At 39.3% G+C, this 17,471-nt stretch overlaps 2 protein-coding genes across 4 annotated transcripts; one reads left to right on the top strand and one right to left on the bottom strand.

Annotated features, from left to right (window-relative positions):
• The first annotated feature begins 898 nt into the window (after positions 1 to 898).
• On the top strand, positions 899 to 8,191 carry LOC111334784 (uncharacterized). Of its 3 annotated transcripts, XM_088755624.1 has the most exons (5): positions 899 to 1,080; positions 1,166 to 1,224; positions 3,088 to 3,635; positions 4,198 to 4,380; positions 5,778 to 8,191. In XM_088755624.1, exons 3-5 carry the CDS (start codon positions 3,120 to 3,122, stop codon positions 6,276 to 6,278), a joined length of 1,200 nt encoding a protein of 399 aa, XP_088611750.1. In that variant the 5' UTR covers positions 899 to 1,080; positions 1,166 to 1,224; positions 3,088 to 3,119; the 3' UTR covers positions 6,279 to 8,191. The 3 variants fall into 3 exon arrangements, with proteins under 3 accessions (XP_088611750.1, XP_022796332.2, XP_088611749.1); XM_022940597.2 differs by lacking the exon at positions 1,166 to 1,224 and having other exon boundaries at positions 900 to 1,080; XM_088755623.1 differs by lacking the exons at positions 899 to 1,080; positions 1,166 to 1,224 and adding an exon at positions 1,253 to 2,212.
• LOC111334793 (cyclic nucleotide-binding domain-containing protein 1) lies at positions 7,732 to 16,201 on the bottom strand. Its single transcript, XM_022940612.2, has 15 exons — positions 15,993 to 16,201; positions 15,390 to 15,468; positions 14,875 to 14,988; positions 14,614 to 14,672; positions 13,902 to 14,064; positions 13,361 to 13,509; positions 12,958 to 13,115; positions 12,422 to 12,483; positions 11,735 to 11,810; positions 11,516 to 11,648; positions 10,821 to 10,930; positions 9,866 to 10,016; positions 9,616 to 9,683; positions 9,437 to 9,496; positions 7,732 to 8,957 (listed from the first exon to the last, which is right to left on the bottom strand). Exons 1-15 carry the CDS (start codon positions 16,075 to 16,077, stop codon positions 8,859 to 8,861), a joined length of 1,566 nt encoding a protein of 521 aa, XP_022796347.1. The 5' UTR covers positions 16,078 to 16,201; the 3' UTR covers positions 7,732 to 8,858.
• Positions 16,202 to 17,471: the final 1,270 nt, after the last annotated feature.

Genomic DNA, 17,471 nt, shown 5'->3' with positions numbered 1-17,471 from the left:
GGAATACTTTATGCCGTTACACGCCTAAGTTTTTTTTTTAATGGTGAAAAAACCTTTATATAAAAGAAATCGAGCAAGATCAGAAAACATTTAGGACTAAAGTAAAAGGTATTTAGTTCGTCTCCGCCGATTTTTTATAAAGATATTATTTAACTTGAACCGTTTTGAATGCACGTGTTTTATTGCATGCGAAAAATCTCCCCAAACCGCTACCGAGCTTCGAAGTGTTTTCATCATATTTAGACGTGGAACGGAGGACTATATACCACTAATAAACCTACTTTGTTGTTCATCCTTCAGAACTGACTATGTTCAGAAATATCACTGAATTACATTCGTATATATTTTGAAAAGTAATCATACCAATAAGAAAATAAGCTACGGTCGACTGCGAACGTTCTTTGCAGCTGTGGAAACAGACACACTTCCAACGCCTCCTCGTTCTCTTACATAAATCGACAATAGATTGATGACAATCACTGTGTTAGGTTTGTAAAACATCACTCGCTCGGTGACATATTTAAACTAGGGAAGTTGGTATTACAACTACCGACACATTGTTAAGAAATTGACAGTAGGGAATTCGAAAGAACTCAGTTTATTCGACTCTACGGGTTTTTCATGACACAGGTTGGGGTTACACTAGTGGAGAGAGATGTTTGCTTGAATCTTAGAAGGTCCTAATATAGTGTAAGTACAGTAACCAGCCTCAAACCGTCGGATAAACAAGTCTTAGAGATGACAAATAAAACCCGAAATTTTCACAAGTCCATATAAATGATTGGACCCATCTTTATTAGTGTCGGGAATGTGACAGTCTTTAAATTTTAATTTCCTTTATCTTAAAGCAAATAGTGTGGCCTATTAATGAAAAAAAACCATTCACATTGTGGAAAGTATGAATGTTTTACACAGCTGTTCTGTTGCCGCGTAACCTCACATGTCTAAGACATTGAATATGAATGCAAATCAGCAAGAAAAAAGACGACGCATTAATCATGGTTTGCCTCTTCCACGAAGAAAGTTTAATTTATCGTAGAGTTCGGTGCATATTGATAGTTTCATAGAATCAGGAGCAGGGTGAGTTGTAACTCATGTACGAAACGAACTTAAATTTGTGCACTGAAGAGGAATTTTTAGGGTTATATTCTTCAATTTTTTTCAGCTGGCTGTCATAATACCACTGAATATCTTCCTACGCTAAAGAACTGATCCGTCACTCTGGTACGAAATCGCGTTTTCATTTTGCAAACTTTACTACCGATCGAATTCCAGAATCATTTTTTCATAAATCAACGTCTGATTTTATCTGGTGTGCTTGATTGTTGCAATGATTTACTGTAAGATAGAGATTTATCTTCCGTGAATTTTAAGTAATCCAGCGGCGACTAGATATTTCAATTTTATACTGTGTTCTTGATAAGCTTGGATAAAAGCGAATGTATGGAAAAGATAACTCGATAAGGATTGAACGTTACTAGAGGGCCTTGTGCCTCGAACTATCGTCGTATTAAACTATGTGAAGCGCTCCGTTCGCCCTTCCCGTGCGGTAGGGTAGTTTATCGGGTGCGTTAGCCACTGCTTTGCATACCATAAGATACTAGGTTAAAAAACGAATGGAGTCCGGTATATCTAAACAATTCTTAACGATTATTCAAGCGGTGCTCAGCAATTGACTTTATGAGTAGATTTCAGTTAAGTTCATTTGAAAACTGGTGCCTTGAATGAGTACTGAAAGAGCTTTTGTGAAGTTGTTGATTTGGTTTGTAGCTGCGCAGTCCACGAACCGAGTTAGTTCCTCTGATGCAGTTTTGGTTGAGAAAATTAAGCCCATCCAGGAAAAGAACAAATCGCCGCGTTGCTCTTAAGGAATAACAGCTGCTGATGGTAATCATTACCAACTGTTTCTTTCTTTGTTCTAATGACAAAAAAAAAAGTCAGTTGTTTACTTATGGTACCAACAATGGGGTTGGCGTTGTTTTCTGGTAAAACAAGAGACAACAAATGGCCCACCAGAAAGTTTGCATAGCATTACAATAAATTCGATTGAAATCCGCTTGTGAAGGAAATGTTGCTTTAATAGAGCATCAACATCTAAAGACAGGATAGTGACAAACGCTCCAGATAACCGAACAGCAAGAAAAGAAACTTCAAGTTGGCTTTTTTAGAAAAATGCCTTTTGGATTTTCGCACAATGTCAAACGCTCTTCGGGTAGGTGCTATAGGATCATCGCAATTTCTGTGACCGCTGAACATCAATTAAGTGAGAGAATAGCAAATTTATGAATAAGTATTTAAGGTTTGCTTACAGTCGTCGAAACAGAAATGTCCAAGGATAGAAAACCTTGTCATTATTCAGTAATCATTCCTTAATAATGATTATTACTGACTAGCGGACTGCCGGAATCATTCCGGCAATCAACTAGTCAGTCACGTTTTGCTTATCAAATGTGATAGAAGAGAAACACTTGAAAAAGTGAAAACTAAAATTTCGTACAGGGTATCATCTGAATCCAAAAAGTCGATGACATGAAATCGAACCCCTTGTACCCGAGCAGATCATGATTGTTGTTCAGTCCTTTTTATTTTACGACGAATACAGTACTTGTTTACGGAGCAATTTTGAAAGGAGCGTCGAGATTAAACCAGGTTTGCGTAGCTTTTGATTTTATTTTGCTATGTGACTGGTTAAAGCGCATCGCACCACTTTTACAACCAATCAGATACAAGACCTAAACACTTACATCGCATTACTTTGGTTTTGGTTAATTTAACTTGCTCGAATTAAAAACTCTCGTCAGCCAACCTTCGCTCTCCCTAAACTTTGACATCCTAGAGTAAGACATAATAAACTGGCTGTGACGATCGAAATGTCAGTTTTAATTTTTTCCACGGTGGCCAATTCATATTATCAACTGCTTTGATAAAACGAAATTATATCATAAAATTGTTTAGCTTAAAGTCACGTTTTTCTGTAGGCTTCACTTAGCGCGTGAGTACCCTTCAAGATTCTGCATTCAAGCCTACAAGATTCCTCCCGGCCGTAAACATTTTCGATAATTTTTTTACATCCACCTTCTTCTGCAGGGCAATCCCACTTTTACAACTCAGGTCACGACATGCCTAAAGAGAAGCAAACGCCACGAAACAGTCATGACGAAGATACGATTAAGTCTACTGTACCGAAGCCTTCTCACTGCCTGTGGCGTCCACTCTCTGCTCTGTGGGAATTATTTGATACCTACTACCTTGCGATTGGGATGATACTGATGATGGCAATTGGTTCTCAGTGGCCGGAATCAGGAATTTTTCTCTCCAAATTATATTTTTCTCAAGTTTGTCTTGGAGCGTGTTTTCTTCTCTGTGGATTGCGCACGACAACGGAAGAGCTTCTTGTAGCCGTCAAGTCGTACAAAGCTATCATCTGGGGAATTCTTACCATACTCTTAGTGGTCCCTATCACAGGAACGCAAATCACAAAAACCATACAGTTTGCGACAATGAGAGAGGATAACATGACCACCTCCCAGTCTACAGTTGTTGGAAATGTCACTGCAATTGGTCCCACTGAATTTGCTTTTGCGCTCCAAGTTTTCTTCACCGTGCCAGCAAGTATGTCTGGCGGTGCCATTCTGGTAAGTTACAAGTCTAAAAATGACCATTTGTTCTTTCATGACTACGCCGGAGAGCGAAGAAGAAATTTAAAAAAGAGTTGTGGGCAATTTTCCATACAAGAACTCTTATGGGATCACATTAGTGAGGACTTCGTCATAACAGTTCAGTGCCTATTAAACCACCTTCATCATTTCCTTGAAATCGCACCAGAGGACTCTTATCTTTGAAAAATTTCGAAGTGTTTTTCTAAGATGGTGAACTGAACTGTGATCTATGTAACGGGGATATGAATTTTTTCTTATATGAACAGCCCTGATTACGGAGGGAACTTGAAAGGCCGCAGCTTGTTCATCTCAGTAACCAAGCTAAAAATTCAGGTGCAGGTTAAAAAATCGTCAGCGAGGCTGCCGGTTGATTTCTCACTCTGGTATACAAACGGAAAGAAATTCTTAGACGAACAGAAAACAAAGCTAATCACAACCTGTTTTCTGAGCTCATATGAACAGGCCCTGGGTATACTTCGTCGGTGTGGAATAAAAGAATCTCACCTTCAAAGTATTTTATTATTCCTTCTTTTTTCAGTCCTTGCTAGCTGGAGGTAACTTTTCCCTTGCGATCTTACTTATGGCAATAACAAACCTTGCTGGAGTGTTTAGTGTGGCGCCTATGCTAGTCTGGATGACTGATCTCAGCAGTGGAGTAAATGTGACCAGATTTGGAAATATCATGATTGTATTTACACTGGTAACTGTGCTACCGACTATTGTAAGTATCATTAAGAAAGATAAGTATTTCACAAATAGGGAAAATATTGGATTGAGTATCAAGAGCATGCCTTCAGGAGGGCTTAACGAACAATTTTTCAAAAAACTTTTCTTTCTTCTCCAAACAGCCAGCAAACAGTGATCCGCTATAGATTGCCAGTCTTGAATCCATTGCTTTTGCCCTATATTGTCTTGTGACTGGTCATAAAAATATAATGCTACCCTCTCAATTTAACAGATGAAAAATTACAACCAACGTTTTAGAAGGTTAATGTAGGCATAAATATTCGCTTACGAGCTTGGGATTTCTTTCGTGTGGTAGTAGGGACTTTAGATTTCGAGCTTGAGATTTCTTTCGTGTGGTAGTAGGGACTTTAGGGACCTTAAGAAACCACGACGGCGACGGCAACGAGGACGTGGAAAAGCAAGAGATCTAATTGGCAGAACAATAGCTCAGCACGTGCGTTTTGAAACTTTGTACATTTCTTAGCCGTCCTATACAAAACAACAACGTGAAATCGCCAAAATTTGCGTCGTCTGCGAACCAAAACCTCGACGGCAAATTATTTTAATTTCCATTTGGAACTCAACAGCTACTTTATACGTCATGCTGAAGTTGAGCTGCGCCGCTGTATGAGACAGTAAGCTCCTGCAACCATTTTTTAAATTCTAACTAAGAGTAGAAATTCATTTTTTAATCGAAGTCTTCCTTGGCGTCGCCGTCGTGGTTTCTAAAGGTCCCTATTAAGAAACCACGACGGCGACGCCAAGGAAGACTTCGATTAAAAAATGAATTTCTACTCTTAGTTAGAATTTAAAAAATGGCTGCAGGAGCTTACTGTCTCATACAGCGCCACAGCTCAACTTCAGCATGACATATAAAGTAGCCTTTGAGTTCCAAATGGAATTAAAATAATTTGCCGTCGCGGTTTCGGTTCGCAGACGACGCAAATTTTGGCGATTTCACGTTGTTCTTTTGCATAGGACGGCCAAAAAAAGTACAAAGTTTCAAAACGCACGTGCTGAACTATTGTTCTGCCAATTAGATCTCTTGTTTTTCCACGTCCTCGTTGCCGTCGTCGTCGTGGTTTCTTAAGGTCCCTAGTGTTGCCAAGGGCGAAACCCGACCAACAATCTTTCATAGAAATAGAGAGCGAATATTCAATATTCAGTTCAGCCAATCAATTTATAAATATTTTTAAAAATCACCTCTTTGTGGGTGATGCGAAACGGGTATGCTGCGAGGTGTGTCAAAAGAGAGGAATACGAGACTAGTACTCGTGCGCGGAATGTTACGTACATAAAAAGAAATCAAGCGAAAGCTGATTTAAAATTGTAATCACAAATACGTATATATGATATTTGCCTTTATCATGTTGTCTGCTTGCTACATTTCAGATCGGTAAGTTGCTGAGAATTTTCAATGCTGTTGCCGAAAAAATCGACTCGTGTAACAGAGGAATCCACTACACTGTTATAACACTATTCCTTCTCTCCACGTGGCCTGAAGTGAGCAGGGCGCAAGTGCAAGAGAAGTTTAACAATATCGTGTCCATGAACGTTCTCATTACTGTTGGCTACTCCTCTATCATGCATATCATGTTTCTGCTGCTCAACTGGATCGCGGGCGGGTTTCTTAACCTTGCTCTGCCAGTTAAGAAGACAGTTGTGATCCTTGGAAGCCATAAGGCATTGTCGTTTGCTCTTAAGGTGCTCAGATTCCTCTCGACCAATGTTGGCTCAAGGAGACTGATGTCAATCGTTTGTATAATATCGTATTTGACGCTTCTCGTCCTTGACTCAATCATCGTTTGTAAATGGGCCACAATTACTGAAGACGAGAAAGACAAGGAAAAATCTACGGCAAGATATGGAACGATACCGCAAGAGAGCGACTGAGGACTGTGATTAAAAAATTCATTTTTGTCCTGGTTTTGCAAACCGCGCCTAATTTTTTTATACATTTGGGAACCACAAAAACATTCTTGTGATAATCGACACAAATCGATGAAATCGTAAATGAAAAAGAAAAACGAAAATGTAGCGATAATTTTAAGAGACACTGACGACATAAATTGCTCGTAAAATAACCCGAAACTGAGTGAAATAATCACCCAATCTAATGATCTACCGAAAACGACGGAATTTCTCGAGTACATGCGCGCAATGCATTCCGGTTGACTAGGATCCTTGAAAGGTTGTCTAACAATCATTTGAAATCACTAACTCTCAAATTGTTTGATAATCATGGCGTAACTTTGTTTTTACCTTTCTCGTGCCCAGTCTTAATCAGTGGTGAGCTATGGACTCCGCCCCACACTATAGCTCGAGAAGGTAAATGTCCCCGTAACGTATCAAGATTGCGGTCTTTCGCCTTACTTTCTTACTGACCCAGTTATGAAATATACTCAGCTTTTTCGGATCCCGACTTAAAGTTTTAAGTATTTCAGAAGACCGTACTCTTAACCTTGAGGTTTGGGAAGCTTCTCTTTCTCCAATGTTTTGGTGGGTGCACATGCATACCTCTTAGGAGGCTCTTGACGGACATATGATTTGGGTAAATATTTACGTTTTGCTCACGGGGCTTGATTTTCAAATCCGGGATAATTTATTCTGCTTAGGAAAATCAGTGAAATAAAGTAAGGTTAAATATACATTTTATGTTCTTGGCATATTGTGTTTCGGTGCTATTTATCCGTATATTTTCCACAGGCAAGTAATCCAGAGACCTTTGGATTAAATTGTCCAAGAATTTTTTTATAAATCTATGTTTTAGAAGCCTACTAGCATATAGGCGCTCATTATCAGCGCTTCGTGACGAGCGTTCCTTTTCCCGTGGGAAAGTATGAGACCTTATGCTGGTCTTGTACCCAGACCTTCTACGGCCAGGCATTTTAGTTACAGTGACACGGTACGATCTGGGTACGGGGTTAGCCTTCTGTCACACTAGGCGGCGAGAGGTCTGAAAGGGGTTCTGGCAATGTAGCTTCAGCACCAACTTTTTTGAGACACGGACGGCAGCCGGATGTCAAAAGTTCTCATTATATTCCTGGTGCTCGATATACTTTCTTGGCCAACACTTATTATTTATTCCTCTTCCGGTTGCCGTCCGCGTCTCTAAAACGCCTCTGCTTAAGTTCTCTGATAAGGCGCCAACCCCCGGCAGGCCTTTCGCCGACTCGTCTCAAATGTTTCCGCGAGCGGAGTAACACGCATTCCGCAGCGCTAATAATGAGGGCTAATCTCGTAACCAAACACTACCGTGCAAATGTTACTGAAACTTACAACCGCTTGAATGGTTGTACGCTTGGGCGGTCTGGCTACGAGCCTGCTCGCAAGCTCGTGTTTTCGAAGAGAATAGCCAAATAATAAAAATTCTTCATATATGTATCACGCTGGAGTTTTTTTCTGTTTTCTTTTAATTTTCCCCATATCTTGTTACTGCCTGTAATATTCATATATTTACAAGTTACGACTAAACTTTCTAAAAAAAACACTCTGTACATAATACGAACCAAATTTCTTTAAACTGGAATTTGGGAATTTAAATCGAAAAAAAAACTAATAAGTGTTTTATTCTAGATACCGTAAATATAACTGTACTGGTGCATCAGATGCAGTTGTGCATTAGTTGAGGTTAGTTCCCTCCTAAAAATAAATGTTAGCTAAGAACTAAAACAGAATAGTATTTCTGGTAGACGATAGCCAAGAGGTGATAATCTCTTGCAACAACTTGAAGAATTGGAATTGTTATGGAGTCATGGAGTCTCTATGATGCAAGAGGGGAGGGAGCCCGGAGGGGGAGGGGGGGGGGAGGAAAAAGGAGGGATATGGATGGTTGGTCGTGTGTGAGGATTACAGGTATAATGACAATCTACTTGTAGATTCTTTTATTCCTTCGGGTTTCAAATCTTCAGGGTCTAATATAGGATGAAAATGACATTTATTTCTTTTGATCTGACGTAACGTGATGAAAAAGCAAACCAGATAACTTTTCATCCCTCTCTTCCCCCTTCCCCCCCCCCCCCCTTACCACCCACTTAAGAAGGGAGAAATCCCAATGCCAAAAGCCTGTATAAGATCTCGCCCAGACTATTTCGCGCGATCTTCCGTTCGCAAATGACGTCGTCCTTCTGGGCCCAGTTGTAAAAAAGGGGCGGGTAACGCTATCCAACAGATAAATCACTCTCCCGTGGACCAGTGATAGCAAAACCGGTATCCACCGGATAAAGATTTATTCGGTAGCATTATCCATCCGGATATTTATTTATTTGGATAACGCTATCCAACGGATAAATCACTCTCCAGTGGATCAGTGATAGCAAAACCGGTATCCACCAGATAAAGATTTATTCGATAGCGTTATCCAACCGGATATTTATTATTTGTAGCGTTATCCAACCTTCGAACAACCGGGGCCTGATGCTCAAAGAGAGTTCAAGTAGTGACGTTCAACCGACACGTGATCACTAATTTTGTTCATTTCTCAGACACCTCTGAAGGCGAGGGATTTCTGCTCCATTTACTGTAACCGGGAAGAATGCCTCTGTGATGTAGCACATTGCCAACCACTTTGTTCTGCACACACACAGAAAAAAAGAGTCTGTCAAAATTTCAATCCTTTCCAAGGAATATTCACTTTTGGGGAGGCAAAATATGCAAAACGACAGCAAAGACAATCTTAGGAGCCAAGATTAGCTAGCCTACGTATTATGTATAAACCCTGAGTTCTTGCAAAGTCTACCGTTTCATGCCATGATCTTTTTTTCTAAGTTGCAACCCTGGATATTTTAGTTGAATAAAATACAAAAAGTCAAAAGTGCGTTAAACTGCAATTTCCAAAAGCGATTTTGCATTGGTAACAAGACCCAAGCCGATGACGCCAATATGAACATGGTCATAAGCGCCATCAACCAAAAGCCCCACCACAAACTCGTTTTCGACCACTTGTTTCGTTTTTTATTTCAGTCAGGAACCAATCAGATGTCAAAAAGTTTTGGCCAGGGGGTATAAGATCGTAGAATACCAAACTAATTTGCAATTATAATTCTTCCCACCTTAAACCTGACCCAGTCTTTTTCTTTCTCCTGTTCGATATACTCTTTTTGTATCTCGTCCTGAAATGTAATGATTCATTTATGTCGAGTCATTTATATAGACTGACTGATACATGTTCTCGTTGAAAGGACACACAGATTTCATCAACGAAAAGATATCTTATTTAAGTGTACGCTACCTCTGTTAAATTACCATCCATCACTGAATAGGACTGAGAGAGAAGAGACCTGGTGACGTCATCCAATTCTAAAAGAGAACGATTTAGCAGTGGTTGGTATCAGAATAAGAAACATCGTAAATTCTGCGCTCGCTCTTCGAATGAGGAAAGATATTATACGCTTGTCACGGGCGTGGGACAAAATAAAAAAAAAAAAAAAAAAAAAGGCCTGAGTCCCCAACGAGGAAAAGTAAAGTATCAAAATACGTACCATGGACGTCAAGCGTAGAAATCGTTCCCATTTGTACAGGAGTGTCTGTAACCACTGAGCATGGCATTAGGAAGCCTTTCAGGACTGTTATCTCACCAAACGAGTCTCCAGGAGACAGTCTGCCAATCATCACGGACTTAACACGTTGCTCCTGATCAGGAAACAACAGAGACAAAGTTTTTGAAAAAAAATTTCCACTGTGGAAACAGCCAACAACCAGCAACTTCTGGAAGCTTCAAAGCAGCACTTAGAGGGAAAATTAAAGTGAAGCAAGGGTGGAGCATTGCGTGGGATCATCTCACTGACATTTGGGGCATGTCAGGTCTCTGGAGGGTCACTTTTACCCTCGAAGTCCTCCTTCGATTTCTAACAACAATCCCTGAATCCTTTATTGGCAAACAGTCAAATGAATGTGGAGCAAAAGCAAACACATAATCGACGTTTGACCACACACCCGGTATCGCTGTTTTGTCTCGTTCCAATCCCCCTTCGCCTAAAGCTCGTGTTCTACATCGAGATGAAAAAGACTTTTGGCAGTCTCCTCTGAGGAGGTATCTACATGCTCTCATAAAGGTACTAAGACAACATGTTGTTACTTGCAAACTATTGCCAGGGTAAATGAGAATTAGTCTCACTGCGCTTCTCATAGTTTAAAAGGATGAAAACCCGTACCACCAGTCATCATCTTGGAATTGCTAAGACACCAACCACTTCCCGAAAAGAGGGTAAGGAGTAACTGGTGAGTTTTTGTTGTTGTTGTTGCGAATTTAAGAGTACGCTCCGACGAAGGGCTAGCGCTCGAAACGTCAGCTTTTGTAACCGTTACGGTGGCCAATTTACCATTTCAACTTTGTGATATATCCAAATTATTTCGTTACTCCCACCGAAGCAGCCCCAAACAGTTTCTTTCGAAACTATCAGCCTTTATTCAAAGTTTATAGAGACCACTACTAACCTTTTTACCACTTGGAAATGTATGTGCTACATTGATGTAACGCCTTAGAAGACATTCTCCACTCTTTATGAATCCAATCACTTCACATCTTTCACCTTCGCTCACAAGAACTGTGAAACCAAATCACAATAAAGATAAGTGTCAGCGATTGATCCTACGTGTCAAAGAAATCCAACAAATAGCCAAGTGATTGCAACATGTGACATCTTACATGTGATACCGTTCGTTTGTCTACTCTAGTATGTCAGTCATTAGGGAAGGGAAGCATTATGGGTCGAGATGGGTTCCAGTCCTCCCACGGGCAGTAGCCTCTAAAATTCCTTCGAGCAAGCTCTCATTGAAACCGCTGCACGATCATCTCGTGGGCTCAAATCCCGAGGCTCAAATCCTGAGGCCCGCGAGATACTCGTGAAGCGGCTCCAATCAGAGTGCATTCGCAGGCTACACGAACAATTGAATTTTGGAGTTTACACTTCAAAGCTCGCTTCGTATGGTACGGGTGCGGCTTGAAAGGTGTTAAATAAATGATTTAGGACTTTATTTTCGGTAGTACAGTAATACATGTTCCTCAATGGAGCATTCAAAACAACTGGTGCATATTCAGTCTGCTCTGTGAACTTGTAAAAAATCGTACGAAATTTTGCTTCAAATCGTGCTTTCTTAAGACTATACTCCTGACAGAAAGTCATGATTACCTTGGCCTGGTGGAAACTTTCTCCATTTGATGAGCCCAGCGATTTTTTTGAGTGACAACAGAGGCCAGCTATTGAACAGCTTACACACCTTTACTAAGGACAACTTCTGCTCTTCCTCCCTGGCTTCAATTATCTGAAGGTAAAAAAGGGGGAACCAAATTAAAACTTTAATTTCATTAAAATTATTAACTTATTGAATGCCTTTGTTTCGGCACTGACCTGTATAACTCTAGCATAGTCGCTGGTCGAAATCTTCAAGAACTCGCATGGTTCCAAGGAGACAACAGAGAGGAGCCTAAAAAGCAACAAACTTTAAATTAGATTATGATAATTCACTTTTGAAAAAGCAATTAATTTTCTGTTCAAGCAAAAGAGGACTTTTTCCCTGACTAGTCTCAGGTCTCAGTCATCTGTTACTTTTAAGATGCAGCCCTGGGTCTTGAGAGACTTGCATTACCGCAACAAAAAGGTGATGGGAAGGTCAAGAATAGAGAGAGTCTTACTTTTGTCCCCCTTCCCACCTTCCCAAATGTGCACCTCTGGTGCACACACCTTTCATATGCTTCCCTTGTTGATATTTAAAAGTAGAGAGATGTCTGAGGACAAGTCAAACTTTATTTTTCTATGTTTACATAACAGCATCTAAACTTGAAAAGAAATGGGATTTAAAAGAACAGTGCTCCCAAAATCTCAAAATTAGACCTTCTGACTAGCAATGAGAGCAAGTATATTATGTCAGTTGATTTAACGAGAAATGAATATTGATAATCTTTTCCTTCTGTACCACATAAGAAACACTTTTATCAAATTATGAGGAATTTTCACCCAAACTAGTTTCATTGCTTGAAGCTAAAAAAAGAAATCAATAGTCAGCAATAAATCTTAGAGAAAAATCAACAAACTCACTTTGAGTTTGAGTCCTTCTCTTCAACTTTGCTTAGGGTTCCAAAACACTGGCCCACAGTGAGCTGTAAATTTAACCAGAAGGTTATTTTAGAAACACTTCTAATGACAAGTTAAAAGAGTTGAATCATTTCTTTAGGATGCACATAAGTATTTAAATACATAAATCTGTAACACTGGTTTTCATATTCTCCACACTATTCCAACCCTTAATTAATTTGCATTTCCTATGGTGCTGACAAGGAGAATTTGTTTGATAATCAGGAGCTGCTTAAATTGGTGATCATCTTCTTTATTCTCATAACCTTTACATTTGATTCAAGGGTGATATTGTAAGGAGAAATTGGAAGTCAGTCATTCTAAGGGGTTTAAGGGGTCAAAATGGATTGTAAATTATAATTTACTTGAAAAATTTGAGTTGATTTTTTCAAGATTCATAAGAAGGTGAGATGTTACGGTAGTTCTTTTGAATTTTAAGTGCATGCCACATAAATAGAATCCTTTTTCAGTTTACTGTAGTCAATGTTTTTTTTAATAACCTTTTCTGAAACTTGAAGCTCATCTTCTTCAAGGATACAGGATGGTGATGGAGAAGACACCCCTGTTGCTTCTCTTGAAAGTTCAGGTGAGAATGCTTGCGATGAATGGACCATAACACTGCCACGCAAGATGAGATGCAGTCCTGTGTTCCCAAATACTGAGAGAAAAGGTTTTTATGCTAATGATAAGCAAATAACCTGAGCTAGACTTAGTGGTTATCATTATAGAGGCCCTTTCACCCACTTCCACCTCATGAACACTATTGTCAAAAAAAAATAATAATAATTGCAATTTCAAATTGCAGAAATGATAAAGTGTGATCATCATCCAAGAGTGTTTCAATTCAACAGACCAAAATATCAAGTTGAAGATTCTTTACGTCAGAATAGATGTTTTCCTTACCTGTGTAATCCTCCTCAGGACATTTGTCGAGCTGTGCCACAGAACACAGTTCTTTAAGCACATGTCTTGGTACCTGATCAGCCATTTCTGGAAAGTACTGCAATTGTTTTAATAGCACCTCATTCTCCTTTGATTTTCTTTCAAATGGTCTGGAAAGGCAAACAATGATATGAAAACAATCACTCAGTCACTTACTAAAACATTCATTCACACAAAAGGGTAGGATTCTGTCACAATAAGAAAGTCTATAACAAATTTTGACCACTGCGATGATGAATAGCATTGTCAATAAGAGTACAGACCCTGCTAAACCACAGTTGATTTGTTTTTCACCACAAATTGGAGTTCAAATAAAATGGTTCTTTGAGTGCAGGACCATTGCATGACACTTTGACATGAGCAGCTTTGTTTGTACGCTAATTAATCACCAACAGTAAATTGGCCAATCAGATTGTGACATTACTGCCAACTGTCATATAAACTTAGTTCTTAGTTATTCCATTGACACTATATGTCTGCCCAGCCAGTATAAGGAACTTACTGTTTCCGTAGCACTCTTTTAATAGACTTTATTCTCATGTCAATTACGGCTGTTGCAGACATAGTGATGACCGACTGTTTATGAAGCTTCGAAAGGTGATCTGATATGTTATGGCTTACTGGAACATTGAATCCTTTACACCAGTGGGGAAATAACCCTTTGTCTAAAGAAATGAATAAATCACATTATTGTAAGTATAAACACCAGTAACTACAATTTATAGTTGAAGCAAATGAATATAAACAAAACAAAAAAAACAAACAAACAAACAAACACTCATCAATTGAGAACTTAAAAGGAAATAAATGTAAGTGAAAATCAGATACTCAAACCAAAGTCATATTTTAATAAATGAAAGATCACACATTAGAATATTGTGCAATAAACTTAAAAGTAATTGGAAGGATGCATGGCTCACAGAGGAAAAATTCAGCCCAAAGATTTTACAAGCTAAAATTCTTCTTTGGTTGTGCATATAAAATAGTCTGTTAGTTTTGATCTTTCTTCTGCCAGAAATGAACTATCTTGTCTAAGAGTAAAAATATTAATTTCAATGAAATGTCTGAGGAAAAGATGAGGGGTATCAATAGCGATTTGCCATATTACCACACACAATAACACTGGCAGTGCAGTGTCTGGAAAAAAGAAACTGTCAGTCCCTCAGATTTGATTGCAACAGATATACTGGTACATTGACATTAAGAAGACTAACCATGTGGTATTTTGGTCTCTTGAGCTTTAAGTAGCTGGCCATCACCAAAATTGAGCTTTCTGTTGGTCGAAATGAAAATAATGAGGAAAAGTGAAAATGCATTAATAAAAAAAACATTAATCAATATTAAAGAAACGGTAATGTATATCACAGTTTTTTTTTTTAAACAACAACATGGTTTGCTCAGCTCTTTTCTCCCCAGAAAACATAGCATAAAGTTTCAAGAAATTATTTGTTGATAAACAGAAATTCATTTGTTACCTTGGCTGTGCAGAATTTAAAGACAAGTTTAAAGCCTGCTGTTTGGGCTTGTTGAACATCTTTGGATAGTTGGCTAAAAATATTTCATGAGCTTCTGATGTAGATGGCCTATCCCTGAAATTGATATACAAACAACCATGAGACTTGAGACACAAGTCTGCAGATGGCTGTGAATTGAGGTCTTCATTGATTTAAAAATTAATTAAACAAGGCAGGGGTGTGGAATAAGCCCCATCCAGGCCCTGGAGAAGGAGAAAAAAATAGTCAATGTTGCTACTATTTCTGTGTAAGGAGCTTTCTCTGGAGGAGCTGTTAAACAAACAGCTTAACAATGAGAGGAATAGGGTAGGAAAATGGTAATTCTCCCATTTTTCCAGCCTCATTCCCCTTTCCTGCTTGTAATTTTGAGGCTTAACCCCTGAAAGTTTCTTGACAAACACGAATCTACCAATTATGAAGGCTTCTTGAGAAGAAGAGTATAGACAAGGCTGTTTTTATCACTTAATCAGACATACCTCTCTCCAAGCCCTTCAATATTGCATAGCCACCTGAGACCATTGTAGCTAATAGCAGGAACACCAACAAGCTTTGGTACTAGGTGAGTGAGAATAACAAATTGAAGAAATAATTAATGACAATTACTACCAGATAAATGACCACTTTTGAATTCCAATGGTTAAATCTTAATCAATCGAATTTCCAAAAATTTAATTCTGCGTTCAAATTTATAAACAAATATATCGGAGCACAATTCATAGATGCATTTGTGCAGAATATCAATAAGTAGTTAAATTCCCCGCTCGTCAACATTAGAAGCCTCTAGGATTGTGATCAAGCTTACAGATCGACTCTATCCCTGCATGAGATTAACTGATGATCTCTTGCCTGGATACTGATGATTACATTTGTTGACATGCAAAAATCTCTTATCTTTGTAATAAACATTATCGAAATGCACGATGAACTGTTATCTTTTAGCTGCCCACGAGGCCTATCACGATTTTTCAATGATTCACTCATATATCCAGATAAATACAATTAAGTCAAGTTCTAAGAAAAACTAAACAGTGTTGAGTAAAAAGTTGTGACTGATCTGGAGTTTCAGATCTTCAGCTTACATGGATGCCTCTGTTTCTTTGTTTCTTCTCCAAACTTTGCATTCCAGCCTCCGCTGTCCTGAGCACGTCGGGATGAGTTTTTCATTTCTTACGATTTATAAAAGATATCAATTATTGTAACCAATTTTTTTCAGATTTCAACCTTGCTGATTCCATGTTCCACGCAGAATTCGAATTCGCCATCTTGAAAATTAGAAGCTCGATATATGCGTTATCATATTACCATAGTAACAACGCATCCGCTGTGCGGTGTACCGGAGGGGCTGTCGGCCGGCCGGATAAACTCGTCGAACCGTAAACTGTTCATTAGTGAAATTTCAGCAGGGGTACAAAGATGAAGAAGGCGAAAGCTTTCGATCTCAGTCGTGGTCACCATGACGAGGTGTTCCAAATGTGAGAGACAGTTTCCAGTTCGGCGAACGATCTTGAATGATATTGGAGGTAGCAGGGTTAGAACACAAGTAAAAAAAAAAGTGGTTTTCAGCGCTCTTGTTAAATCTGGAGCACCTCTGAGACAACCATAGCTATTAGATAGTTAGAGTTAGGATGAAAGTGGGGTTGGAGAGGGAGCCTGCCGTGAGGTGCCACGTTTCCGTCCTTTCAGTTCAGTCACTCCCTCACTTCTTTCCCTTCCACTAATTATCTCAATCTTCATTTAACAACACAAAAGTTTTTAACAATTGGCGGCCTGTTTAAGGGCAAGGGAAGAACAGAGGAATACCATTTAAAGTAAAATCCTTCTTATCCTATTGCTGATGGCCATGGAGCTCCTTGTGCTGCAGGTAACCTCAACTATTGGTCCAAAGCTTTCATGCGTCTCAAAGGTCAGAGAAAGTGAGTAACTTGAAGGATTGTGTTTGAATGAGTGATCGCATACGGAATACACCCCCCTGACTAGGAAAACTGCGTTACAATATACGTACTTATTACACGACTCGAGAAGCCAGAGGGCCAATAACTAAAATCAACCAATCAAAATGCTCTATTGGCGGTCAATATTCTCTCAGTATTGGACCGGGCACTGTCCCGAATGGTCCCGAATGATACCGCACTTGTGTTCCTTTGAACTTCAGTCGTGTAATAAATCTCTTATTAACCAAGCTTGCTCGGGACGGTACTGGAAGAATATCGGCCCTCGGTCTTTTTTGTACGTCGCTCCGACGAAGGGCTAACGCTCGAAACGTCAGCTTTTGTAATCATTACGGTGGCCAATTTACCATTTCAACTTTGTTGATGTATCCAAATTACTTTTTTGTACGGAACTCGCTGCGCTCCGTCCGTACTGTCAAGACCTCGGGCCGATATTCTCCCAGTACGGCCCTCGCGCTTGGTTAATAAGATATATATCACGATACTTACAGTACTGATGAATATATAAAGTTCATATATTTTGAACTGCGGTTATAGATACGTATGATGCACGATTCTCGCAGTAGAGAGCGCTATATATAGCGTTCTCTACTCCGAGAATCGTGCATC

Source organism: Stylophora pistillata, chromosome 3, assembly GCF_964205215.1.
Source record: "Stylophora pistillata chromosome 3, jaStyPist1.2, whole genome shotgun sequence".
NCBI classification, from domain to species: Eukaryota; Metazoa; Cnidaria; class Anthozoa; order Scleractinia; family Pocilloporidae; genus Stylophora; species Stylophora pistillata.
This window is presented reverse-complemented; position numbering and strand designations above follow the sequence as displayed.